Below are 27361 nucleotides of genomic sequence, written 5' to 3' on the forward strand. Positions count from 1 at the left end.
GCCAAATGGCCTAATTCTGCTCCTGTATCTTATGAACTTAAGTAAGGTAAAGTTGCCATTGTCGTAGGGGGAGAGCTGACTGGCGGTGATTTAACCTGACAATCACCACACCTCGGGTGAGGGGCAAGGTTGAGAAGGCGGGGCTTTCATGAATAACCTCAGCCGGTACAGGAATTGAACCCACGCACTTGGCGTCGCTCAGCATCACAAACCAGCCGTTCAGCCAACTGAGATAAACAGATATCAATTATTCTCCCCACAAATGCACGTTTTGCTAACCGGGACATTACAACTGGGTGCAAGGGATTGGGCAGATGGAACAAACTGTGTTACAAAGATTCTGGGGTGGCGGGATTGTTGTATGAGGAGAGATTGGGTCGACCGGGCCTGTATTTACTGGAGTTTAGAAGTATGAGAAGGGATCTCAGTGAAACGTATAAAATTCTGACAGGGCTGGACAGAGCGGATACAGAGATGTTGTTTCCTCTGGCTGGGGTGGGGGGGGGGGGGGGGGGGGGGGGGGTGGGGGGGGGGGGTGGGGGGAGCAGGTTTAGAACAAGGGGTCTCAGTCTCAGGATACACGGTAGGCCATTTGGGACTGAGATGAGGAGAAACTTCTTCACTCAGGGGGTGGTGAACTTGTGGAATTCTCTACCACAGAAAGCTGTGGAGATTAAGTCACTGAATATAAAGGGCGGCACGGTGGCACAGTGGTCAGCACTGCTGCCTCATAGCGCCAGGGACCCGGGTTCAATTCCGGCCTCAGGTTTACACATTCTCCCCGTGTCTGCGTGGGTTTCCTCCGGGTGCTCTGGTTTCCACCCACACTCCAAAAAAGTGTGGGTTAGGTTGATTGGCCTTGGTAAATTGACCCTAGTGTCAGGGGATTAGCAGGGTAAATATGTGGGATTACGGGGATAGAGCCTGGGTGGGATTGTGCTCGGTGCAGACTCGATGGGCCGAATGGCCTCCTTCTGTACTGTAGGATTCTATGATATTTAAGAAGGAAATGAGTAGATTTCTAGACTCCAAAGGGATCAAAGGGAATGGGGAGAAAGTAGGAATGTGATGTTCTGCTGCGATCTTGTTGAATGGCAGAACAGGCTCAAAGGGCTGAATGGCCTATTTCTGCTCCTCGAGAGCTATGTGAGAGTTTAAGACATGTCCAGTCATTGCGTCGAATGCCTTTGACATTTCAAGAGCTGCTCCCATTGGCTCGGCAAAGCAGATTTAATGTTTTGGGTGAGAAGGCAAGGGAAAGTGAAGATGAACCTTTCCACTCAGAGAATGGGAATGAGCTGGAACTCACTGTCTCCCGGGGGTGGGGAGGTGGGGGGGTGGGAATAGAGCGAGGGGATGGGACTGACTGGTTTTTCAACAAGAGCTGGCATGAACTCATAAGAACATAAGAAATAGGAGCAGGAGTAGGCCATCTAGCCCCTCAAGCCTGCTCCGCTATTCAATAAGATCATGGCTGATCTGATAGTGGGTTCAGTTCCACTTACCCGCCCGCTCCCCATAACCCTTAATTCCCTTAATGTTTAAAAATCTATCTATCTGTGACTTAAACACATTTAATGAGGTAGCCTCTACTGCTTCATTGGGCAGAGAATTCCAAAGATTCACTACCTCTGGGAGAAGAAGTTCCTCCTCAACTCTGTTCTAAATTGACTCCCCCGTATTTTGAGGCTATGCCCCCTAGTTCTTGTTTCCATTGTAAGTGGAAATAACCTCGCTGCTTCTACCCTGTCTAGCCCCTTCATTATCTTATATATCTCTATAAGATCTCCCCTCAACCTTCTAAACTCCAATGAGTACAGGCCCAGAATACTCAATCTCTCCTCATAGAGATTGAGTAGATAACTCAATGGGCTGAATGGCCTCCTTCTGTGCGGGAATCACTCAGTAATGTGATACGCCGTCCACCAGCCATTTTGTGAGTGATTTGTGATCCAGCAGAACTCAATCCCCACTCCATCCCTGGTTTGGATGGGGTGAATGGGAACTCTGATACATTTCTTGTTTCTCTTGTGTTCCTCTCTCAGTTATCTTCAACCAGTATTTTTCTCTGGCTCAACCTGTTCCTCGGAGTGTCCACAATCCTTGGGTTGTGGCCAGTCAACATCCTGTTTCGACAGGCGAAACTCCACATGTCTGATCAGAATCTGACGGCAAAGTTTGCTCTGTTTCAGGTGAGTTACAGACACAAGGATCAGCCCAGGGACCGGGCACTGATTGGATTTATTATTGTCACATGTATTAACATACAGTGAAAAGTATTGTTCCTTGCGCGCTATACAGTCAAAGCATACCGTTCATAGAGAAGGAAACAAGAGAGTGCAGAATGTAGTGTTACAGTCATAGCTAGGGTGTTGGGAAAGATCAACTTAATGCAAGGTAAGTCCATTCAAAAGTCTGACAGCACAGGGAAAAAGCTGTTCTTGAGTCGGCTGGTACGTGACCTCAGACTTTTGTATCTTTTACCTGACGGAAGAAGGTGGAAGAGAGAATGTCTGGGGTGCGTGGGGTCCTTAATTATGCTGGCTGCTTTGCCGAGGCAGCGGGAAGTGTAGACAGAGTCACTGGATGGGAGGCTGGTTTGCGTGATGGATTGGGCTACATTCATGACCTTTTGTAGTTTCTTGCGGTCTTGGGCAGAGCAGGAGCCCAGACCAAGCTGTGATACAACCAGAAAGAATGCTTTCTATAGTGCATCTGTAAAAGTTGGTGAGAGTCATAGCTGACATGCCAAATTTCCTTAAAGGGAATGACCCAACGCCTGAAGCTGATATTAATATGTGCTGACAGTCAAAGTTAGGCCACTGAAAGGAATGATAGTTTTAATTTTTAAAGAGAATTCTTTAGTTCATTCATGGGATGTGGGCTTTGCTAGTTGTGAATCTTGAAGGGAAACTTACAGGTGGTGGTGTTCCCATGTGCCTACTGTCCTTGTCCTGAGCGATAAGGAGTCAGATGTTTGGAAGGTGCTGTCTAAGGAGCCTTGGTGAATTCCTGCAGTGCATCACACGGTGCACACTGCTGCCACTGCGCGTTGGTGGTGGATGGGATGGCAATCAAGTGGGGACGCTTTGTCCTGGATTGTGACAAACCTCTTGAGTGATGATGGAGCTGCGCTCATCCAGACAAGTGGGGAGTATTCCATCACACTCCTGACTTGTAACATGTCAACGGTGGACAGACTTTGGGGAATCAGGAGGTGAGTTATTCACCACAATATTCCTTGCTTCTGACATGTTCTTGTAGCCACAGTATTTATATGACTGGTCCAGTTAAGTTTCTGGTCAATGGTAACCCCCAGGATGTTGATAGCGGGGGATTCAGCGATGGGAATGTCATTGAAGGTCAAGGAGCGATGGTTAGATTCTCTCTTGGTGGAGATGGTCATTGCCGGGCACTTGTGTGGCGCAAATGGCTAGTGCTGTCGGGGAGGGTTTAAACTAATGTGGCAGGGGGATGGGAACCGACGCAGGAAGTCAGAGGGAAGTAAAGTGGGGACAGAAACAAAAGGCAGTAAGGAGTAAAGTGAAAGGCAGAGAAACCAAAGACAAAAATCAAAAAGGGCCACAGTACAGAGTACAGAGACTGTGGAGAACTCAGTGAATGGGTCCAGTTAGGCTAAGAGAAATAAAACACAGAGAGTGTACAAAACATGACCGAACAGATAGTCTGAGGTGTGTTTGCTTTAACGCAAAGAGCATGACAGGTAAGGCAGATGAACTTAAAGCTTGGATTACTAGATGGAATTATGATGTTGTGGCAATTACAGAGACTTGGATGAAAGAAGGGCAGGACTGGCAGCTTCGCATTCCAGGATTTAGATGCTTCAGGTGAGATAGAGAGGGTGACAAAAGAGATGGGGGTGTTGCTGTACTGATTAGGGAGAATGCCACAGCTATACAGAGGGAGGACACCTTGGTGGGATCATGCAGCGAGGCCATATGGGTAGAACTCAGGAACAGGAGCGGTGCCCAACAGCCAGCGTGAAGTGGAGGAACTGAGATGTCAGCAGATTAGGGGAAGATGTAAAAACAACAAGGTGGTTGCGACGGGCGTTTTTAACTTCCCCCAACATAGACTGAGATTCCTTTAGTCCTGGGGCTTGGACGAGGCAGAGTTTGTTCAGTGTGTCCAAAAGTGCTTCTTGAGGCAATATGTAGATAGGTTAACTCAGGAAGGGGCTATCTTAGACTTGGTTCTGGGAAATGAGACCGGACAGGTGATTGATGTCTCAGTGGGGGTTGGGAGCAGTGATCACAATTCTATAAGTTTCAAGATACTTGTAGAAAAGGATAGAAGCAGTCCCAGAGTGGAAGTACTAAACTGGGGGAAAGCTAACTATGACAGTATTCGACAGGAGCTCGGGAATGTAGACTGAGGGGCGGCTGTTTGAGGGTAAATCCACATCCGATATGTGGGAGTCTTTTAAAAGTCAGTTGTTAACAATTCAGGAAATATATGTCCCTGTAAAAATGAAGGATAAAGATGGCAAGATTCAGGAACCCTGGATGACAAGAGAGATTGTGAGTTTAGTGAAAAAGAAGACATACATAAATTTCAGGAAATTGAAAATGGATAAGGCTCTTGAGGAATACAAAGACAGCAGGAAAGAGCATAAACAGGGAATTAGGAGGGCAAAAAGGGGGCATGAAATGTCCTTGGGAGGCAGGATTAAGGAGAATCCCAAGGCTTTTTATGCATATATAAGGAGGAAGAGGGTAGCTAAGGAAAGGATGGGTCCACTTAAGGACAGTGGAGGGAATTTGTGTTTGGAGCCAGATGAGGTGGGTGTGGTCGTTAACGAGTACTTTGCATCAGTATTCACAAAGGAAAAGGATGTGGTGGGTGGTGAGTGTAGAAAGGAGGATGTTGACATTCATGGACATATTGAGATAAAAAGGGAGGAGGTATTGGAGGTTTTGAAAAACATTCAGGTGGACAAGTCCCTAGGGCCAGATAGGGGCTATCCCAGAATACTGAGAGAGGCTGAGAAATTGCTGAGGCCTTGGCCAAAATCTTTGTATCCTCTTTAGCCACAGGCGAGGTACCAGAGGATTGGAGAGTAGCTAACATTGTTCCTCTGTTTAAGAAGGGCAGAAGAGACAATCCGGGAAATTACAGCCTGTGAGCCTTACATCAGTGGTGGGGAAATTATTGGAGAAGATTCTTAGGGACAGGATGTACTTGCATCTGGAGAAGCGATAGGCAGCATGGTTTTGTGAAGGGGAGGTCGTGTCTCACAAACCTGATTGAGTTCTTTGAGGGAGTGACAAGAAAAATTGACCAAGGCAGGGCAGTGGATGTTGTACATACGGACTTTAGTAAAGCCTTCGATAAAGTTCGTCATGACAGGCTGATACAGAAAGGTGAAGTCATATGGGATCCGAGGTGAGCTGGTAAGATGGATACAAAACTGGCTTGGGCACAGAAAGCAGAGAGTAGCAGTGGAAGGGTACTTTTCTAACTGGAGGTCTGTGGCAAGCGGTGTCCCACAAGGATCAGTGCTGGGGCCTTTGTTGTTTGGAATATGTATAAATGATTTGGAGGAAAATATAGGTGGTCTGATTAGTAAATTTGCAGATGATACAAAAATTAGGGGAGTAGCGGATAGTGAGGAGGATTGTCAGAGGATACAGCAGGATATAAATCGGCTGGAGACCTGGGCCGAAAGATGGCAGATGGAATTTAACCCGAACAAATGTGAGGTGATGCGATTTGGAAGGTCTACTGCAGAAGGAAAGTATACAGTAAATGGCAGGGCTCTTAGAAATATTAGCATACAGAGAGATCTAGGTGTGCAGATCCACAGTTCCCTGAAGGTTGAAACTCAGGTGGTCAAGAAGGCGTATGGCATGCTGGCCTTCATCGGTCAGTGAGAGTTTGAAGATAGGGTAGGTTTATTCCATAGGGGCAGGCTCTGTTTCATTATTGCAGGAATTGCTAATGGAACTGAACACTTAAACAGTGAAGAACTGCAGTTACGGGATATACGTATAAAGTATAAGTTGCAGATAAAGTGATGCGGTAGATAGAGGTAGTTGCGTTTTTGGATAGGGGTCACATTGACTCACGACAAAGTTCGGAACATGCAGATTCAGTGGACAAGTAGCAGAATAGATTCCAAACCAGCAGCACAACAGAAAACTGACAGCCAGGGTGAGAGTCAGACTGGAAACAGATGGGAAGTGAGGTTCCACAGGAGTTAGTGCTGAGGTCGCTATTGTTCACCATTTACACAGAGGATTCAGACTCGGCAAGCAGAAATATCACTTCAAACATTGCCAATTGGTGCGGTTAATCATAGAATCCCTACAGTGCAGAAGGAGGCCATTCAGCCCATAACCCCATGCATTTACCCTAGCTAGTTCCCCTGACACTAGGGGGCAATTTAGCGTGGCCAATCCAACTAACCTGCATATCTTTGGACTGTGGGAGGAAACCGGAGCACCCGGAGGAAACCCACGCAGACACGGGGAGAACGTGCAAACTCCAAGCAGACAGTGACCCAAGGCTGGGAATCAAACTCGGGTCCCTGGCGCTGTGAGGCAGCAGTGCTAACAACTGTGCCACCGTGCCGCCCATACGGAGGACAGTAACAAAAATATAAGAAGATATCAATAAACTTGCAGAATGGGCATGTAATGGACAAACAAACTTCTCCCCGTGTCTGCATGGGTTTCCTCCGGGCGCTCCGGTTTCCTCCCACAGCCCTAAAGATGTGCTGGTTAGGTGGATTGGCCATTGTAAAATACCCCTTAGTGTCAGGGTAAATGTAGCAGAGTAAATGCATGGGGTTATAGGGATAGGACCAGGGTGGGACTGTGGTTGGTGCAGACTCGATGAGCCGAATGGCCTCCTTCTGCACTGTAGGAATTCTAAGATTCTCTGATTATGAAAAAGTGTGAGGTGGTACATTTTGGTTAGGAAAATAATGAGGTTCTGTTCCGCTTGGAGAATAAGAGACTAAATGAGAGCAGAGGAGCAGTGAGATCTAGGAGAATGGACACACAACTGGAGTGAGACACTCCATAATAATAATAATGCCATAAAAAAAGCAAACAAAACACTGGGGTTTATTCCTAGAGGGATAGACTAGCCACTGTGCCACCAGACTTCCATTGAAAAGTACGTTAGTTATGTTAAACTTATATATTTAGTTTGACAACATGATGTACCGTGCAGTCTAAAATAGGAGCCGTAAAAAGTAGGTAGTCACTAATAAATCCAGTCAGGAATTCAGGAGAAACTTCTTTAATCAGAGAGTGGTGAGAACTCGCCACCACACGGAGTGATTAAGGTGAATAGTATAGAAGCAAGGAGGTCTTGTGTCACCCTGGGTAGTGTCCCTGCCTCTGAGTCAGAAGTGTTGGGCTCGAGTCCTGCTCCAGGACTTGCCAGCCAAGGGCGGTGGCACGGTGGCACAGTGGTTAACGCTGCTGCCTCACAGTGCCAGGGAGTCAGGTTTAATTCCCGGCTTGGGTCACTGTGTGTGTGGAGTTTGCACATTCTCCCCGTGTCTGCGCGGGATTCCTCCGGGTGCTTCGGTTTCCTCCCACAGTCCAAAGGTGTGTGGGTTAGATGGACTGGCCATGCTAAATTGCCTCTTAGTGTCAGGGAGACTAGCTAGGGTAAATACATGGGGATAGGACCTGGGTGAGATTGTGGTTGGTGTAGACTCGATGGGCCGAATGACTTCCTTCTGCACTGTAGGATTCTATGACATGGGTCAAACCTTTAACCAAAATCTATCCCCTCTTTCCAAGACCCTTCAGTACCATTACAACATTTATACAATTTTGGGACAGGTACATGCAAAGGTTTAGAGGCACAAGGGCCAAACTCAGGCAAATGGGACTTGTTCAGTTGAGGAAACTGGTTGGCATGGACGAGTTGGGCTGAAGGGCCTGTTTGCCTGCTGTCTATCTCTATGATGATGACTCTAAGAGACGCACTGTTTCCCAATCCTTTCTTTTTTGTATTTCTCAGGCGATTCTGATCCTGTCCTCGCTGCAGAATTCTATCATCGGAACGCTGGCTGGAGCGGGAAACATCAGTTGTGCCCCCCCATACTCTGCAAAGACCAGAGGTCAACGTATGTAATGGAACCGGCAATGCCGGAACTGCCCGGGACAGCAGTGGGACCTGTGAGGGGGCAGGGTGGGGGGTGTCATAGAGCCAAAGGAGTTTGCAGCATGGAAACAGGCCCTTCGGCCTAACTTGTCTATGCTGACCCTTTCTCTTTAACCACTAAGCTAGTCCCAATTGCCCGCGTTTGGCCCATATCCCTCGATACCCATCTTACCCATGTAACTGTCTAAATGCTTTTTCAAAGATAAAATTGTACCCGCCTCTACTACTGCCTCTGGCAGCTCGTTCCAGACACTCACCACCCTCTGTGTGAAAAAATTACCCCTCTGGACACTTTTGTATCTCTCCCCTCTCACCCTAAACTATGTGTGTAGTGACATCGTGTCTACTCCCCTCCCCCCCCCCACCATCACCGCCTTCCACAAACGTCGGCCTATCTCTGTCGCTCGTAAACTAATTAACAGTAAGTCCGATATTCACTCATTGTGCCCCCTGCTCATTGACTGCAGTGGCTTCCAGAATCATCAATGCTTCCATTTAAAAATTTGCCCACTTCTCAAATCCTTCCATGGTTTCACCCGGTCTCTTCAGCCTCCTTGATGTCCCGTAACCCTCGGAGATCGCTGCCCAAATCCAGCCTCCCAAGCATCCCCGATTTCCATCACTTCACCATGCCTTCAGCTGCCGGAGTCCAAAGCTTCAACGCCCCTTCTCCAAACCTCACCTCCTTAAAGTATCTCCCTAAAACTTACTTCTTTGACCAATCCTTTGGTTGCTTGACCTAATATCCTTCCCCCATGGCCCCACATCAAACTCTTTTTGGTAACCCACCTGTGAAGAATCTTGGGACATTTTTACCATGTTAAATGTGCCAAATAAATACAAGTTGTTGTTGAGAGCTTTTGACAGTCAAAAATCCATCCCCTCCAAGTGGTGATCCATTATGCATGTCCCTGGATTAGTTGGGATGTAACTCAATGATTTTGGGAGTTTGCTGGGGGAGAACACTCCTATCCTTAGTTACCATTTTCCACAAGGAAACTTCCCAACCGTGGTCCCTGCTCAGTATTCAGAGGAATGAACGCTGATGGATCCCCCTTTCCCCCTCCCCGCCCACTCCCAACCTCCATAACCCCACCACACTCATACACCCCACACACACACAAACTTCAACCCCGGGGTTCGGAGGCCAATTGTAGAGCTGATCCCTATTGAAACCAAGTTAGCCAAGCAGAGATCAAGGCTGCAGCTGCGGTTTAGTACATTTAAAAGGCCCCGTTATTGACTCGAGTAAGCTGCCCGTTGAGGCTCAGTGCGTTAGAACCAGGAAGAAGCCATTCTGTTGGATCACGGCTGATCTCTCTTCAGAACATTTAATCAGCTTGGCTCTGTAACACTTAAATAGCAACAAACTGCATAGATAAGATGTGCGGGTTAGGTGGATTGGCCAGGCTAAATTGACCCGAGTGTCAGGGGGATTACAAAGAACAAAGAACAGTACAGCACAGGAACAGGCCCTTCGGCCCTCCAAGCCTGTGCCAATCATATTGTCCTATCTAAACCAACCGCCTGTATCCCTTTGTTCATGTGTCTATCCAGATAAGTCTTAAATGTAGCTAACGTATCTATCTCACCTCACTTGGCAGTCCATTCCAGGCCCCCACCACCCTCTGTGTAAAAAAACTTCCCCCGCACATCTCCACTGAATCTTTTACCCCCTTTGAACTTGTGCCCCCTTTAATTGTCATTTCTGCCCTGGGAAAAAGCTTCCAACTGTTCACCCTATCCATACCTCTCATAACTTTATAAACTTCTATCAGGATTAGCAGAGTAAATGTGTGAGGTTATGCGAATAGCGCCAGGGTGGGATTGCGGTCAGTACAAACTCAATGGGCTGAATGGCCTCCTTCTGTAGTGTAGGAATTCCGTAATTCTACATTTCCAGTTGATCCTGCCCCACTCCCTCTCCACCAAGCTCTACCGGTGTTTAGATTTGATTAGATTTATTGTCACATGTATTAACATAGTGAAAAGTATTGTTTCTTGCGCGCTATACAGGTAAAGCATACCGTTCATAGAGAAGGACATGAGAGAGTGCAGAATGTAGTGTTACAGTCATAGCTAGGGTGTAGAGAAAGATCAACTTAATGCAAGATAGGTCCATTCAAAAGTCTGACAGCAGCAGGGAAGAAGCTGTTCTTGAGTCGGTTGGTATGTGATCTCAGACTTTTGTATCTTTTTCCCGACGGAAGAAGGTGGAAGAGAGAATGTCCGGGGTGCGTGGGGTCCTTAATTATGCTGGCTGCTTTGCCGAGGCAGAGGGAAGTGTAGACAGAGTCAATGGATGGGAGGCTGGTTTGTGAGATGGATTGGACTACATTCGCATTCAATGGATGGAAGGCGGGTTCCAGAAAAAATTCCACTCAGCTGTGTGAAGGAATGTTGCTGACATCATTCCCAAATGTCCTGGCTCCTGAAGCTTCTCAATTCTCCCACCAGGGAAAGTAAGTTTCTCACTGCAAACCCTGGCAAATCCTTTCATTGTTTCACCACTCTGGCATTTTCCACATCATTAACAAATGAAAATTATTTCCTCTGTAAATAGGCCGGTGAGCTTGACGTCCGTGGTAGGGAAGTTGTTGGAGAGGGTTCTTAGAGATAGGATATATGCGCATTTAGAAAGGAATAAACTCATTAACGATAGTCAGCATGGTTTTGTGAGAGGGAGGTCATGCCTCACTAACCTGGTGGAGTTTTTTGAAGAAGTGACTAGAATGGTTGACGAGGGAAGGGCCTTGGATGTCGTCTATGTGGACTTTAGTAAAGCGTTTGACGAAGTCCCTCATGGTAGGTTGGTGCAAAAGGTTGGATCTCATGGGATAAAGGGGGAGGTGGCTAGATGGGTGGAGAACTGGCTTGGTCACAGAAGACAGAGGGTGGTAGTGGAAGGGTCTTTTTCCGGCTGGATGCCTGTGACTAGTGGTGTTCACAGTAAGAAGTTTAACAACACCAGGTTAAAGTCCAACAGGTTTATTTGGTAGCAAAAGCCACACTTTTGCTTTATGTGGCTTTTGCTACCAAATAAACCTGTTGGACTTTAACCTGGCGTTGTTAAACTTCTTACTGTGTTTACCCCAGTCCAACGCCGGCATCTCCACATCATGACTAGTGGTGTTCCGCAGGGCTCTGTATTGGGACCTCTGCTGTTTGTGATTTATATAAACGATCTGGAAGAAGGTGTAACTGGGGTGATCAGTAAGTTTGCGGACGACACGAAAATGGCAGGACTTGCAGATAGTGAGGAACATTGTCAGAGGCTACAGAAGGATATAGATAGGCTGGAAATTTGGGCAAAGAAATGGCAGATGCAGTTCAATCCAGATAAATGCGAAGTGATGCATTTTGGTAGAACTAACGTAGGGGGGAGTTGTACGATAAATGGCAGAACCATAAAGGGTGTAGATACGCAGAGGGACCTGGGTGTGCAAGTCCACAGATCCTTGAAGGTGATGTCACAGGTGGAGAAGGTAGTGAATAAGGCATATGGCATGCTTGCCTTTATAGGACGGGGCATAGAGTATAAAAGTTGGGGTCTGATGTTGCAGTTGTATAGAACGTTGGTTCGGCCCCATTTGGAATACTGCGCCCAGTTCTGGTCGCCACACTACCAGAAGGACGTGGAGGCTTTGGAGAGAGTGCAGAGGAGGTTTACCAGGATGTTGCCTGGTATGGAGGGACTTAGTTATGAGGAGAGATTGGGTAAACTGGGGTTGTTCTCACTGGAAAGACGGAGGATGAGGGGAGACTTAATAGAGGTGTATAAAATTATGAAAGGCATAGATAGGGTGAACGGTGGGAAGCTTTTCCCCAGGTCGGTGGTGTCATAGGTTCAAGGTGAGCGGGGGGAGGTTTAACACGGATATCAGAAGGACGTATTTTACACAGAGGGTGGTGGGGGCCTGGAATGCGCTGCCGGGCAAGGTGGTGGAGGCGGACACACTGGGAACGTTTAAGATTTATCTAGACAGCCACATGAACGGAGTGGGAATGGAGGGATACAAAAGAATGGTCTAGTTTGGACCAGGGAGCAGCGCGGGCTTGGAGGGCCGAAGGGCCTGTTCCTGTGCTGTATTATTGTTCTGTGCCTCGCTCTGCTCACCCTTGGAGTGCTCAAACTGGATTCCAGCATTCCAATTCCCACTCGTGTTAACACCATTTATCTTAAGCAAATAAAGTAAATCCAAGAGTGCAAGCCTTAGCCAGACCCAAGACACACCTGCGACTTTACTGTGTACGGAAACAGCATCTTCCTGATGAGAAACATGTAATGCCATCATTTATCTGAACTTAAAGTTAAAAAGATTGATGGAATGTTAACCTGTATCTCCTGGGGGCTGAAATACAGCTGCCTACAGCCCTGGTCAGACCCCTTCTGAGTTACTGTGTTCAGTGACTGGCATGGTGGTAGCATCACTGGACTCCGGCTCAGACTAATGCTCTGCAGACAAGGGTTCAAATCCCACATGGAAGCATTTATAAATCTGGAATTGAAAGCTGGTCTCAGTGATAGTGACCATGACATTTATCAGCAATTATTGTTAAAACCTATCTAGTGCACTCAAGAACAAAGAACAGTACAGCACAGGAAGAGGCCCTTCGGCCCTCCAAGCCTGCGCCAATCATGATGGCTGCCGAAACTAAAACCGTATGCACTTAAGAATCCGTATCCTTCCATTCTCACCCTATTCATGTATTCATCTCGTCGCTTAAATGCCGCTATCGTACCTGCTCCCACCACCTCCCTGGGCAGCGCGTTCCAGACATTCACCATCCTTTGTGTAAAAAACTTGCCTCACACATCTCCTCTAAACATTTCCCCACACACCTTAAACCTATGTCCCCGAGTACTTGACTTTTCTACCCTAGGAAAGAGCATTGGACTATCCACTCTGTTCATGCCACTCAATCTTGTAAACCTCTATCAGGTCACCCCTCAACCTCTGTCATTCCAGTGAGGACAAACCGAATTTATCCAACTTCTCCTCATAGCTAATGCCCCCCCCCAGACCAGGCAACAACCTGGTAATGCCCTTTAGTGAAGGAAATCTGCCGTCCTTGCCTGGTCTGGCCTACGTGCGAGTCCAGACCCACCGCAATGTGGTTGATTTTTAACTACCCTCTGAAATGACCTTGCAAAACACTCAGTTTAAGGGCAATTTGGGATGCACAATAAACACTGGCCTCCCCAGTCTCACTTCCCAGTACATATGACAATAATACATCAAATCAAAAAAAACTGGAGGAATATTGACCTGGGTTCAGGAATAAGCATGTTGGAATTAAGGTTGTTTAAAGGTGAGTAGTTGATTGGAAATACAAAAATAAAACTGTTTCCTCTGGTAGAGGAATTAAGAATTTTATAATTCCAGAGAGCCTGGCCATTCAGGAGTGATGTCAGGAAACACTTCCTCACACCAAAGATTGTGGAAATCCGGAACTCTCCCGTACAGTTGTTGAAGCTGTGTGTGTGGGTCAACTGACAAAACCAAGATTGATGGAACTAAGAGGGGTAGATGGAACTGTGGTACAGATCCAGCCATGATCTAACTGGGCGGCACAGTGCTTAGCACTGCTGCCTCTCGGCTCCAGGGACCCGGTTTGATTCCTGGCTTGGGTCACTGTCTGTGTGGAGTTTGCACGTTCTCCCCGTGTCTGCGAGGGTTTCTTCCGGGTGCTCCGGTTTCCTCCCACAGCCCAAAGATGTGCAGGTTAGGTGCATTGGCTATGCTAAATTGCCCCTTAGTGTCCTGGGATGCATAGGTTAGAGGGATTAGTGGGGTAAATATGTGGGGTTACGAGGATAGGGCCTGCGTGGGATGTTGTCGGTGCAGACTTGATGGGCTGAATGGCCTCCTTCCGCACTGCAGGGATTCTATAAATGATGGAACAGGTTCAAGGACCCCAATAGTTGCCTCCTATTCTCCACCACCTTAAGCACGAAGTTGTTTCATCACCTTGCATGGACAGTAATTCCTGAACTTCCGATTCCTTCACAGTCATGAACAACCAGCTCCTGATTATAGAGATGTTCTTTGTTGGAATTCTCACACGAGCGTCCTACAGGAAGAAGGATGACCGACCAGGTTACAGAGCACTGGACACAGCCCAACCCAAAGAACAGGAGAAAAGAGGCTCTCCAGCAGCAACACAAGACGCTGACAACCAGGTTACCATTTCGCCTGGAGATCTCGGACAGCCAGACACTGTAATCTGTAAGCTCTAGGAGCATTGACGACCTCGAATCGAACCAAAAAAAAACTTTAATTAAAATGTACAATTTTACATCAAGTTGCTTTTAAAGAGCAGTACACTCTCACACCCAAGTCAGAGATCGTAGGGTCAAACCCAACTCTAGAGATTTGAGCACATAATCTGGCCTGGCATGCCACAGTACTGAGTGTGCGCTGTCTTGCTGATAACTGTTTCCCTTTGTTCTGCATGTTGCAGTCAGCGTAACCCCTGAACCATCCTCAACTATAGAATCCTACAGCAGGCCATCCGGCCCATCATGCCTGTGCCAGCTAGGCTGTGGCCTAGTGGTATTATCACTGGACTATTAATCCAGAAACTCAGCTAATGTTCTGGGGACCCGGGTTCGAATCCTGCCACGGCAGATGGTGGAATTTGGATTCAATAAAAAATATCTGGAATCAAGAATCTACTGAAACCATTGACGGAAAAACCCACCTGGTTCACCAAGGTCCCTTTAGGGAAGGAAATCTGCTGTCCTTACCTGTCTGGCCTACATGTGACTCCAGAGCCACAGCAATGTGGTTGATGGGCAATAATTGCTGGTCACCCAGCAACACCCGTGCCCCACGAATGAATAAAAAGAGGTATCCAATTAGCTGCATTCTCACCCCATCCCCTCACCCACTCTCCCCCCCATAGCCGCTAAGTTTTTTTTTTCCTTTTAAGGATTATTCCAATTCACCTCGTAGATGTTACTATCAAATCTGCTTCGACTGCCTTTCCACAGAGCATGGAAAGTACCGCGGTACCTTAAAAAAAAACCAACTCAATCACCCATAGCCAAAGATTGTGGTTATTCATCTCCAAGATGTCTGTAGGGTCTCACCAGAACAGAATGAGTTGTCCATATAAAAGCAATTACCCTTCAAAATTATTTTATGATGAGAAGCAAATAATTCCTCAAATGCTGGGATTGTCTTATCTCACCACTTGTTCAGAGGTGAAAACAACAATTTTTTACTCCTGTGGTTTGGAACTTGAGGCCCATCTCACTATTCCATGCTCTATAAACACAAGCTCCTTTGCTTTCCCTCATCCTGACAAGTGCCAACATTTCTGTCACCATCGCAACTTCTTGGACTCGGTATTTGCCAACACCCAGCATAACCACGGGCAGCAGTTAGAGAGAGAGAGATGTTAGTTAAGATCATTACAAATAATGAGTAGGGACATACAGTCCATTGAGTCTACCCCGCCATTCAATAAATTTAGGACTGATCTCTGGGGTAGAGAAGTCCAAAGGTTCACGACCAACTGAAGAAATTTCTCACCTCAGTCTGAAATGGCTGACCCAATTAGTCCCTGGTTCTGAACTCTCCACTTGAGAAACTGCCTCTTGGCATCCACTCTGCCAAGCCCTTTCAAGCATTTTATGTTTCAACGCAATCACCTCTCATTCATCTGAATTTCAAATAATAAAGGTCCATTCTACTCCATTGCTCCGCACAGGACAGCCCTCCCATCCCGGTTCCTCCATGCTCGGGGATGGGGGAAGGAAGTGAGACAGACTCACATCCTTGAAGAACCGCGAGCACAGCGCTCGAGGAACCTGTAACTCAAGCAAACATCAAAGTTTTAAACTTTAAAGGGCTGTCGTGCGAGGAGCAGTGGAGTAGAATGGACCTTCGTTATTTGAAATTCAGATGAATGAGAGGTGATCACACTGAAACATAAAATGTTTGAAAGGGCTTGGCAGAGTGGATGCCAAGAGGCAGTTTCTCAAGTGGAGAGTTCAGAACCAGGGACTAATTGGGTCAGCCATTTCAGACTGAGGTGAGAAATTTCTTCAGTTGGTCGTGAACCTTTGGACTTCTCTACCCCAGAGATCAGTCCTAAATTTATTGAATGGCGGGGTAGACTCAATGGACTGTATGGACCTACTCATTATTTGTAATAATCTTAACTAACATCTCTCTCTCTAACTGCTGCCCATGGTTATGCTGGTTGTTGGCAAATACCGAGTCCTAGAAGTTGCGATGGTGACAGAAATGTTGGCACTTGTGAGTCAGGATGAGGGAAAGCAAAGGAGCTTGTGTTTATAAAGCATGGAATAGTGCTAACCACTGTGCCACAAGTAGACTTACAAGTAGGGCAGCACGGTGGCACAGTGGTTAGCACTGCTGCCTCTCAGCGTCGGGGATCCAGGTTTGATTCCCGGCTTGGGTCAGTTTTTGTGCGGAGTCTGCACTCTCTCCCCGTGTCTGCGTGGGTTTCCTTTGGGTGCTCCGGTTTTCTCCCACAGTCCAAAAGACATGCTGGTTAGGTGCATTGGCCGTGCTAAATTCTCCCTCGGTGTACCCAAACAGGCACCGGAGTGTGGCGACTGGGGGATTTTCACAGTAACTTCATTGCAGTGTTAATGTAAGCCGACTTGTGACACAAATAATAAATAAAATTTAAAAAAGATTAACACTGCAATGAAGTTACTGTGAAAATCCCCTAATCGCCACACTCCGGTTCCTGCTCGGGTACAAAGAACAGTACAACACAGGAACAGGCCCTTCGGCCCTCCAAGCCTGCGCCGATCATGTTTACCTATCTAAGACCAACCACTTATATCCCTCTATTCCCCATTCACGGAGGGAGAATTTAGCACGGCCAACCAGCCTAACCAGCACGCCTTTTGGACTGAGGGGGGAAACTGGAGCACTCGGAGGAAGCCCACGCCGGCACAGGGAGAAAGTGCAGGCTCCACACTGAGATTGAGCCAAGACAGGAATCGAGCCTGGGTCCCTGGCGCTGTGAAGCAGCAGTGCTAACCACCGTGCCACTGAGCCGCCCTGTTGCAAGTTGCACTGGGAGAGGAGGGGAGAGGAAACACTGCAAAGTAACACATCGAGTCGGCAGAAGAGAAAGGGGACACAAGGCAGAGGTTTGTTTTAATGCACTTTAATCAGACAATTTTCCACTGTTTGACAGTCGGAGGTTGATTCAAAAGATCAGCACAAAATCCACTTATTGACAACATGCAAGTCTAATAAAAATCTCAGCTCAGCGCCAGACTTACAGCACCTTTCACTTCAACTGTTTTTAATTTAACCCCTTCCCCCAACCACCCCACCCACCCACCAAAGAATCAAGCCTCTTTTTTTTAAATGTATAAATTTAAACAATTCACAAAGATTGCCCACAGGAACAGACTCATTGCAATGCATAAATAACACACACACACAGATTCCTTACACAATACCAAGTGAGAAATCCACCTCTACCTGCCGCCCAACATTCAAGGGAAGGCTTGTACAGTCTGGGATTCCTTATTCCACCCTAACAGTGGGACACAGCACTGCCCAGTTTCGATCCATGTCCTCCCAGGAGATATAAAGCAGGGCGAGAGAGGGAGAGGAGTTGGAGAGCGCGGGGGAAGAGGTTCAAGGGTCAGCCTGAACCAGTAATGGCCAGAGAGTCGTGAGTGAGTCGGATTGGGAGTCTATTGCAACCAGACCTCCTGTAGCCCACATTCCCAGGGAACTGCCTTGACAAATCTCAATGCAACAAGGAGGGCGTGATTGGGGTCCTTCTCATTTTGCTGAATGAGCTGTGGCCACCGTTTCCCATCCGCCCTCCCTTTCCAACCCGAGGGCCCCTCACGCAGCTGTCAAACCCACCCCGGCTCCCACCCCGGCTCCCACTCCAACTGCCCGTCTTCTGCTTCTCACCCACGTCTCCAGAGCACCAAGCTGGTTTGGGTGCAACACCGTGCGCTTGGTGAGGCAGCCCCGCCACGAAGGGGCTGGCACTTGGCAACGCTCTCCCTTCTCCCGACATTACAACAACAAACGCGCCTCACACAGCACTTCAGTGGCCGACAAGTGCTTTGGGACATTCCCGAGGTCACGAAAAGCCGCTCTTTAGATGCATGCACTACCCAGAGAGCACCTTCAGAAAGCCAAGAGAAAGATGACACAGAGCAAAGTGCAAATTTCAGTGCAGCGTTGTGATTACAGTACAGCATGTAATAAAATAACAGTCACAAGAGCTGCTCCCGTTTAACCCCAATTACAGCATGGGGGCATTAAAAAGCCTCAGGTTTTTAAATAAAGAGATTGTAACTTCCACAAAATTCCAAAAAAAAATAAACAAGCAAAGTCCAGCTGACAGGGCAACAAATCCTGTCCGGAAAGCACTAGCTGCAGCCTGTCAGTACCACTGCTGTGCAGTGGTCAGGTTACTAGTCCAGTAACCCAAAGGCCTGGCCTCACGATCCAGGGGTATGGCTTTGTGTCCCAGCATGGCAGCCAGGAAATTTAAACAAATCCGGAATAAAAAGCCATCATCAGCGAAGCTACTGGATTGTCAGGAAAACTCATCTGGTTCACTAATGTCCTTTAGGGAAGGAAGTCTGCCGTCCTTACACTGTCTGGCCTACATGTGACTCCAGAGCCACAGCAATGTGGTTGACTCTTCACTGCCCTCTGAAATGGCGAGGTGACCAACGCAGTCCATCTCGCCAACATCTGGGGTCTTGTGTGGAAAGAGGAAGAGCTGCCCCACAGACTAATCAAGGAACAGGCTGGCACAATCATACTCACAGATACATACCTTTCAGCCAGTATCTACCACTCCTCCCTCACCGTCCCTGGTTACATCCTGCCCCCCCACAGGGGCAATATAAAGCAGAATTGGACACAGATACAGAAAGCAATATTAGGACAGATGACCGAAAGCTTGGTCAAAGAGGTAGGCGCTTTAGGGTGCATCCTAAAGGTGGAAAGCGAGGTAGAGAGGCAGAGAAGTTTAGGGAGGGAATTCCAGAGCCTAGGCCAGGAAGCTGAAGGCACAGCCACCAGTGGTGGAGTGGTTTAAATTGGAGATGTTCGAGAGGCCAGAACCCAGGGAGCGCAGCGAGGGCGGAGGATTGTGGAGCTGGGGGAGATTACAGAGACGAGGAGGGATTTGAAAACAAGGATGAGAATTTTAAAATTGTGTTGTTTCACTGGGAGCCGATGTAACTCAATGAGTACAAGGGGTGATGAGTGAATGGGGCTCAACGTAAATTGGAATGTAGAGCTTTTAATGACCTCAAGCTTACAGAGAATGGAAGATGGAAGGTTGGTCAGGACAGCTCTGTAATCGTCTAGTCTTGTCAATATCTAGTTGGAGGAAATGTCTGCTCTGTCGTGAACATCGGGTCAGCAGTCTGAACAAGTTAGTGATGTGAGGGAGTCGAGGGAAGTGGTGATGAGGTAGAGCTGAGGGGGGCCGCCAACATACATGTGGAACCTGACACACTGCGTTTTGGGTGGTAACATAAAACGTCCCAGGCCACCTCACCAGAGTGAGTGAGGGCCAGCGTGGATTGGAAATAGGAGGGGGAGGTCGGGAGAGATCCGCGGGTGATAGCCGAGCTAACGGCGTAGGGGCAAGGAATCAGTAGGGATGAGCAAAAAATGCTGGTCTTGCCAGTGACACCCGCATCCTGTGAATGAATAAAAACACAGCGTTCATGACTGCTACACCCTCAGCTTATGTTCCGTCATCATTTGTAGCACTGGCAAAGCAAAAGCTGACGGAGAACTTGCTGGAAACATCATACAGTTCAGTCAACACAGGGGGAAAGACAGTTTAAAGTTTTGGTTAAACGCTGCCGGTTCTGATGCCCCAAACACTAAGCTGATTTTTCCTTTTCAGGCACCAGGTGAGACTGCTGTGCATTTACAGGGGTGTTTTCTCCTTACTTATTCCAACCTCCTCTCTCAAGTTAACTTTTTGAAAAGGGACTGAATGAGTACAGAATATAGCTCTGTTAAATATCAGTCTGAATGCCAACACTGGATTAATCTGTGAACGTGCATAAGTGTACATCCAATGCACAGAACATGGAGACGATATATAAACACCTCGGCCACTAACAATGCACATCGAACACACACACCAATGGGATTCCCAAGGTTATTTCAATTAGGACCATAAACCTAAAGGCTCTGAGCAGCACAGACACTAAATAGTGATCTATCCATTTACGTTGCACAATACAAGTGAAATCCAGTGTGAGCTCCACCTCAAGCAAGTTCCATGCTTTCCAAGTGCAGAAAGGGTTGATTATACACCGTGACTCAAAAGTTAAAACTGTTAAGTGCCGGAGAAATGTGTGGATGACAGTGAGTTTGAGTAAGAAGTTTAACAACACCAGGTTAAAGTCCACCTGGTGTTGTTAAACTTCTGACTGTGTTTACCCCAGTGAAACGCCGGCATCTCCACATAGTGAGTTTGAGCACAGGTGACTTGCTGCTGTGGTGAACAGTGAGAGCTGTGTGTCGAAAGGAAAGGGCAGATACAGCCCCCAGTTCTTTCTGTCCTTTGGGGAGTCCACCTTGGCACCACAGAACTCCACACTGACCAATCGCAGTGACTGTCTATACTCATGGCAAGGCAAACACTAAAACATGTGAGGGAAGAGGGGAATCATGCCGGTTTCATATGGGTGTGTTATTAAATTTCCTCCCCTCTAAACTAAGGGGCATGTGATTCTGATGGTATATCCACCACCCCCAGTCTCATCACCTCCAGTGTGTCACTGGAAGCTTAAACTGATAGCACCTCCACTCCCACCAGCCCTGATTTTAGTCCAGCTGACACTCTGACCAACCCAGCAAGACTGGACACAAGACAGGAAGGGGTTGGAAACAGAGGCCGGTCATGCAGCTGTGAGTATTGGGCATGCCCCAACTTCTTCACCATTGGGAACACCGTTCAGATAGATGGAAGCGGAGGAGAGAGGGAGCCTGAGAGTGGATACTAGACCCGCTCTCCAATTCTCCAAATCAGGGCGGATATACATTTCTAGCCTTACACGCGAGAATACACATTAAACTTTGACACGCAAGTCGCGACTGTACTCAGATACAACACAAGGCCTTAAAATATAAAAGAAATCCATTTTCCCCGTGATCTTTACAAAGTGTTTCTTTTAAATTAGTTTAATTTGCTAAAAAGAAAAACCATTTTACATCGTTTGAGCCATTTCCCTGTGGAAAATTATTTGTTTTTAATGTTTTAATTCCAAAGTCCAACTTGACCCCATTTGTTTGAACTTCCTTTCTCCGTAGGTGCGTGAGAAAGTGATACTTGCCTCGAGCCTGTGGATCACAGGCAATCGACCGGTAGAATTGGAGGGGGAGTGGGGGTACGGGTGTTGGGGGTGAAAAAAGACCCCGGCAAAGAAAGAGCAGGACCTTTATTCCGAATCGTCGTCGCTGATGTCGTAGCCAGCCGCGTCACTCTCTGGTTTTGGTGAGCAGGGCGGCGAGGTCTTGGAGAAAGGCCATCGGAAGGTGGGAGAGGGCGACCGCTCCCGGGCGGGACTGTTGCTTGGACTCTGTTTCGGGGTGATTGCTTGTAGCATTCGACCTTTACCCTCTTTCAACATGTGTTTCTGTTCCATCGGTGGGGCAATGAAAAAGAACCAGCAGAAATGTGTAAGCCTACGCAGTGTCACAATCGCCTGCTCCAACAACAAACTGCATTTATATAGCATCCTGAAAGAGCAGAAAAACAGGAGGCCCCCCCCCCCAGGGCCTGCTCCAACACTGACCTACCAAAACTCCACTTTCCAGTTCCACCACACCCCCTCCCCATCCCCGATGCCGATTGGTGCTGTTAATACAGAGGACAGTGACAAAAATATAGGAAGATATTAATAAACTTGCAGAATGGGCATATAATGGGCAAATGAACTTCTCCCCATGTCTGGTTGGGTTTCCTCCCACAGTCCAAAGATGTATGGGTTGGGTGGATTGCCCATGCTAAATTGCTCTCAGTGTCAGGGGGATTAGCAGGTTAAATATGTGGGGTTATGGGAATAGGGCGTGGGTGGGATTATGGTTGGTGCTGACTCGATGGGCCGAATTGTCTTTTGCTTTAAAGTTTATTTATTAGTCACAAGTAAGGCTTACATTAATACTGCAATGAAGTTACCTTCACCTAACCAGCACATCTTTCAGGCTGTGGGAGGAAACCGGAGCACCCGGAGGAAAACACGCAGACACAGGGAGAATGTGCAAACTCCACACAGACAATGGCCCAAGCCGGGAATCAAACCCGGGTCCCTGACGCTGTGAGGCAGCAAGTGCTAACCACCGTGCCACCCATTCTGCACTGTAGGGATCCTATGATTCTCATTTAATCTAGCAACACATCCTTGGCACTTCACAGGAACATTATCCAAGGAGATATTTGACCAAACATTGGCCAGAGGCAGGACTGTAGGGTCCTGGCAACTGTAGGCACATTTGTCAATGGTGGAGTGATTATGGTGGCTGTAGAGATCCGCATTCTAATCAGTATTCTGTAACTTGATTTTGTGTCTCTGTGCCCCTTTGAGAGCAGATATCCACTCCATCTGACGAAGGAGCAGCGCTCCGAAAGCTAATGGCATTTGCTACCAAATAAACCTGTTGGACTTTAACCTGGTGTTGTTAAAACTCTTACTGAGTGATTAAAATCAGGGATGCACGAGGAACCAGAGTTCAGGGGACGCAGGGACCCTGAAGGTTTGTAAATGGTTAACGAGAAAGGGAAGGGCCAAGGTCAAGGGGTCTTTGAACAAGAGGATGAGAATTTTAAAATAGGAACTTAGGACGAGTAGGCCATTTGGCCCGTCGAGCTTGCTCTGCCATTCAAACTGATCCTGGTCACCGTCCACCTCTATGACATTTTTCCCACTATCTCCTATTATAAAGGAGGTGGCGTTGCTGTACTGGGAGCAGTCAGCAAGCGCAGGAAAGATCCAGTGCTCAAAACTAGCTTGGGGGTGAGGTGATGGGTGTGTGCTTAATTTTCATCCCACCCCATATCTTTGCCCTGGGGAGGTGGGGATTCTCTGCTGGGGTGAGATTCGAGACATATAGACTGTAATCAAAAACCCTTATGAATCTGAATGGCCCTCCTTTATTCCTCCCATTGAGATACCACCACCATGTCCTCCTAACCTTGTCCTTCAATACATCTTGTGTTAACTCCAGTTACTCCCCATTGGAGAAGTATAAGCTTTCGTGATGCGCATTCCCTGTGGCTGCTATCTCTTGCGCTCAGTGTCTTGGTCCCAGTTACATTGCTCTGTTTCCATGTCAAACTCTTCTATTCCTTCTACACCGTATCAGACAATGCCTCCTTATCTTAGTTCCCGTTTGCTTTCTAGAGTCACAGGTTTTCTTGCTACTTTCGTCCCATCACGCGTCCACCCAGTTCCTTTGACAACCAGTCTCACTTCCTGTCTCTGGTTGTACAGCCATGACAGCTGTGGTTTCGTACAAGCACTCTCTTCCCTAAACCCCACAGACTTTAGCACAAAATCCAGGCTCGCACTCCAGTGCTACACTGGAGTATAGCAGTATAGTGCTACACTGTCAGAAATGGGGTCTGTTAGGTGAGGGTTAAACCAGATTTGGTTCAACTAGATCTTTTACATCTGTTCTTTCAGATCCATCAGATCCGATGGCTATTAATTCAAAGAAGAGCGGGGGAGTTCTCCCCGGTGTCCTGCTCCAATATTTATTCCTCAACCAACAATTAGGTTATCTGGTCATAGAAACATAGAAGAACATAGATAATGCAGGAGGAGGCCATTTGGCCCTTCGAGCCTGCTCCACCATTCATCACAATCATAGAACATAGAACATAGAACATTACAGCGCAGAACAGGCCCTTCAGCCCACGATGTTGCACCGACCAGTTAAAAAAAAAAAAACTGTGACCCTCCAACCTAAACCAATTTCTTTTCGTCCATGAACCTATCTACGGATCTCTTAAACGCCCCCAAACTAGGCGCATTTACTACTGATGCTGGCAGGGCATTCCAATCCCTCACCACCCTCTGGGTAAAGAACCTACCCCTGACATCGGTTCTATAACTACCCCCCCTCAATTTAAAGCCATGCCCCCTCGTGCTGGATTTCTCCATCAGAGGAAAAAGGCTATCACTATCCACCCTATCTAAACCTCTAATCATCTTATATGTTTCAATAAGATCCCCTCTTAGCCGCCGCCTTTCCAGCGAAAACAATCCCAAATCCCTCAGCCTCTCCTCATAGGATCTCCCCTCCATACCAGGCAACATCCTGGTAAACCTCCTCTGCACCCTCTCCAAAGCCTCCACATCCTTCCTGTAATGTGGGGACCAGAACTGCACACAGTACTCCAAGTGCGGCCGCACCAGAGTTGTGTACAGTTGCAACATAACGCTACGACTCCTAAATTCAATCCCCCTACCAATAAACGCCAAGACACCATATGCCTTCTTAACAACCTTATCTACTTGATTCCCAACTTTCAGGGATCTATGCACACATACACCTAGATCCCTCTGCTCCTCCACACTATTCAAAGTCCTCCCGTTAGCCCTATACTCAACACATCTGTTATTCCTACCAAAGTGAATTACCTCACACTTCTCCGCATTAAACTCCATCCGCCACCTCTCGGCCCAACTTTGCAACCTGTCTAAGTCTTCCTGCAAACTACGACACCCTTCCTCACTGTCTACCACACCACCGACTTTGGTGTCATCAGCAAATTTGCTAATCCACCCAACTATACCCTCATCCAGATCATTAATAAATATTACAAACAGCAGTGGCCCCAAAACAGATCCCTGAGGTACACCACTTGTAACCGCACTCCATGATGAATATTTACTATCAACCACCACCCTCTGTTTCCTATCCGCTAGCCAATTCCTGATCCAATTTCCTAGATCACCCCCAATCCCATACATCTGCATTTTCTGCAGAAGCCTACCATGGTGAACCTTATCAAACGCCTTACTAAAATCCATATATACCACGTCCACTGCCTTGCCCCCATCCACCTCCTTGGTCACTTTCTCAAAAAACTCAATAAGGTTAGTAAGGCACGACCTACCTGCCACAAAACCATGCTGACTATCACCTATCAATTCATTACTCTCCAAATAACTATAAATCCTATCCCTTATAATTTTTTCCAACATCTTGCCGACAACAGAAGTGAGACTCACCGGTCTATAATTCCCGGGGAAGTCTCTGTTCCCCTTCTTAAACAATGGGACAACATTCGCTAACCTCCAATCTTCTGGTACTATACCAGAGGCCAACGACGACCTGAAGATCAGAGCCAGAGGCTCTGCAATCACTTCTCTTGCCTCCCAGAGAATCCTTGGATAAATCCCATCCGGACCAGGGGATTTATCTATTTTCAGACCCTCCAGAATATCCTGCACATCCTCCTTATCAACTGTAATACTGTCTATTCTACTCCCTTGCAACCCAGTGTCCTCCTCAGCTATATTCATGTCCCCTTGCGTGAACACCGAAGAGAAATATTGGTTCAATGCTTCACCAATCTCCTCCGGTTCCACACATAACTTCCCTCTGCCATCTATAACTGGCCCTAAACTTGCCCTAACCAACCTTCTGTTCTTGACATACCTATAGAACGCCTTAGGATTCTCTTTAACCCTATCCGCCAAAGTCTTCTCATGTCCCCTTTTAGCCCTTCTAAGCTCGCTCTTCAACTCCCTCTTAGCCAATCTAAAGCTTTCTAGTGCACTACCCGAGTGCTCACGTCTCATCCGAACATAAGCCTCCTTTTTCTTTTTAACCAACAAAGAAACTTTTTTGGTGCACCACGGTTCCCTAGCCCTACCAATTCCTCCTTGCCTGACAGGGACATACCTATCACAGACTCGCAGTAGCTGCTCCTTGAAAAAACTCCACATGTCGGACGTTCCCAGTCCCTGTAATCTCCTAGTCCAACCTATGTTTCCTAATTCTCTCCTAATAGCCTCATAATTACCCTTCCCCCAGCTAAAACCACTGGCCCGAGGTTCATGCCTATCCCTTTCCATCACTAAGGTGAACGTAACCGAATTGTGGTCACTATCACCAAAATGCACACCAACTTCCAAGTCTAGCACCTGGTCTGGCTCATTTCCCAGCACCAGATCCAATATAGCCTCACCTCTAGTTGGCCTGTCTACATACTGAGTCAAAAAACCTTCCTGCACGCTTTGAACAAAAACTGACCCCTCTAACGAGCTAGAGCTATAACAATTCCAGTCAATATTAGTCAAGTTAAAATCCCCCATAACAATTGCCCTATTACTTTCACTCCTAAGCAGGATTGACTCCGCAATCCTTTCCTCAACCTCTCTAGAACTTTTAGGAGGTCTATAAAAGACTCCCAACAGGGTGACCTCTCCTCTCCTATTTCTAATCTCCGCCCATACTACCTCAACAGATAAGTCCTCATCAAACCTCCTCTCTGACACTGTGATACAATCTCTGACCAATAATGCTACCCCTCCCCCTCTTCTACCTCCTTCCCTACTTCGACTAAAACATTTGAACCCCGGGACCTGCAGCATCCATTCCTGCCCCTGCTCTATCCATGTCTCTGAAATAGCCACAACATCGAAGTCCCAGGTACTGATCCACGCTGCAAGTTCACCCACTTTATTGCGAATACTCCTGGCATTGAAGTATACACATTTCAAACCCTGCTCCACCCCACCTCTGCAATGCCGTGCATTGCAGTCCCCATCCATGCATCCCTCACTTTCAGCCCCACTACTCAGGATCCCTCCCCCCCCCCGAATCAGTTTAAACCTCCCTGCATGGCCTTAGCAAATTTACCCCCCAGGATATTGGTCCCCTTCTGATTAAGGTGTAGACCATCCTTCTCATAGAGGTCACACCTTCCCCAGTACGAGCCCCAATTGCTTAAGTACCTGAACCCCTCCCTCCTGCACCATCCCCTCAGCCATGAATTCAAACCTTCCCTCTCCCTATTCCTCTCTAAACTATCCCGTGGTACAGGCAAGATTCCAGAGATAACCACTCTGTCAGTCTTGGCCTTTAGTTTCCACCCCAACTCCATAAATCCCTGCCTAATATCCCCTTCCCCTATCCTCCCTATGTCGTGTGTCCCCACATGTACAATAACTTGTGGTTTATCTCCCTCCCCC

The 27361-nt window shown here is 47.4% G+C and overlaps 2 protein-coding genes across 4 annotated transcripts in view; one reads left to right on the forward strand and one right to left on the reverse strand.

The window, feature by feature from the left end:
* Positions 1 to 14418, forward strand: part of LOC144486402 (organic solute transporter subunit alpha-like) — an 87004-nt gene extending 72586 nt beyond the window's left edge. The window contains exons 8-10 of the mRNA XM_078204445.1: positions 2046 to 2192; positions 8005 to 8110; positions 14163 to 14418. Coding sequence (XP_078060571.1) covers positions 2046 to 2192; positions 8005 to 8110; positions 14163 to 14389 — 480 coding nt within the window. The 3' untranslated portion in view covers positions 14390 to 14418. The remainder of the gene's footprint in view (positions 1 to 2045; positions 2193 to 8004; positions 8111 to 14162) is intronic.
* A 6896-nt stretch (positions 14419 to 21314) lies between these two features.
* pcyt1aa (phosphate cytidylyltransferase 1A, choline a) overlaps positions 21315 to 27361 on the reverse strand; it is a 44176-nt gene continuing 38129 nt past the window's right edge. For 2 of the 3 annotated variants that reach the window (XM_078204475.1, XM_078204469.1), the window contains exon 9: positions 21315 to 21793. In XM_078204475.1, the coding sequence (XP_078060601.1) occupies positions 21596 to 21793 (198 nt within the window). In that variant the 3' untranslated portion in view covers positions 21315 to 21595. The remainder of the gene's footprint in view (positions 21794 to 27361) is intronic. The other variant, XM_078204479.1, reaches the window with a different exon arrangement.

This window comes from Mustelus asterias, chromosome 3, assembly GCF_964213995.1.
Source record: "Mustelus asterias chromosome 3, sMusAst1.hap1.1, whole genome shotgun sequence".
Classification (NCBI taxonomy): domain Eukaryota; kingdom Metazoa; phylum Chordata; class Chondrichthyes; order Carcharhiniformes; family Triakidae; genus Mustelus; species Mustelus asterias.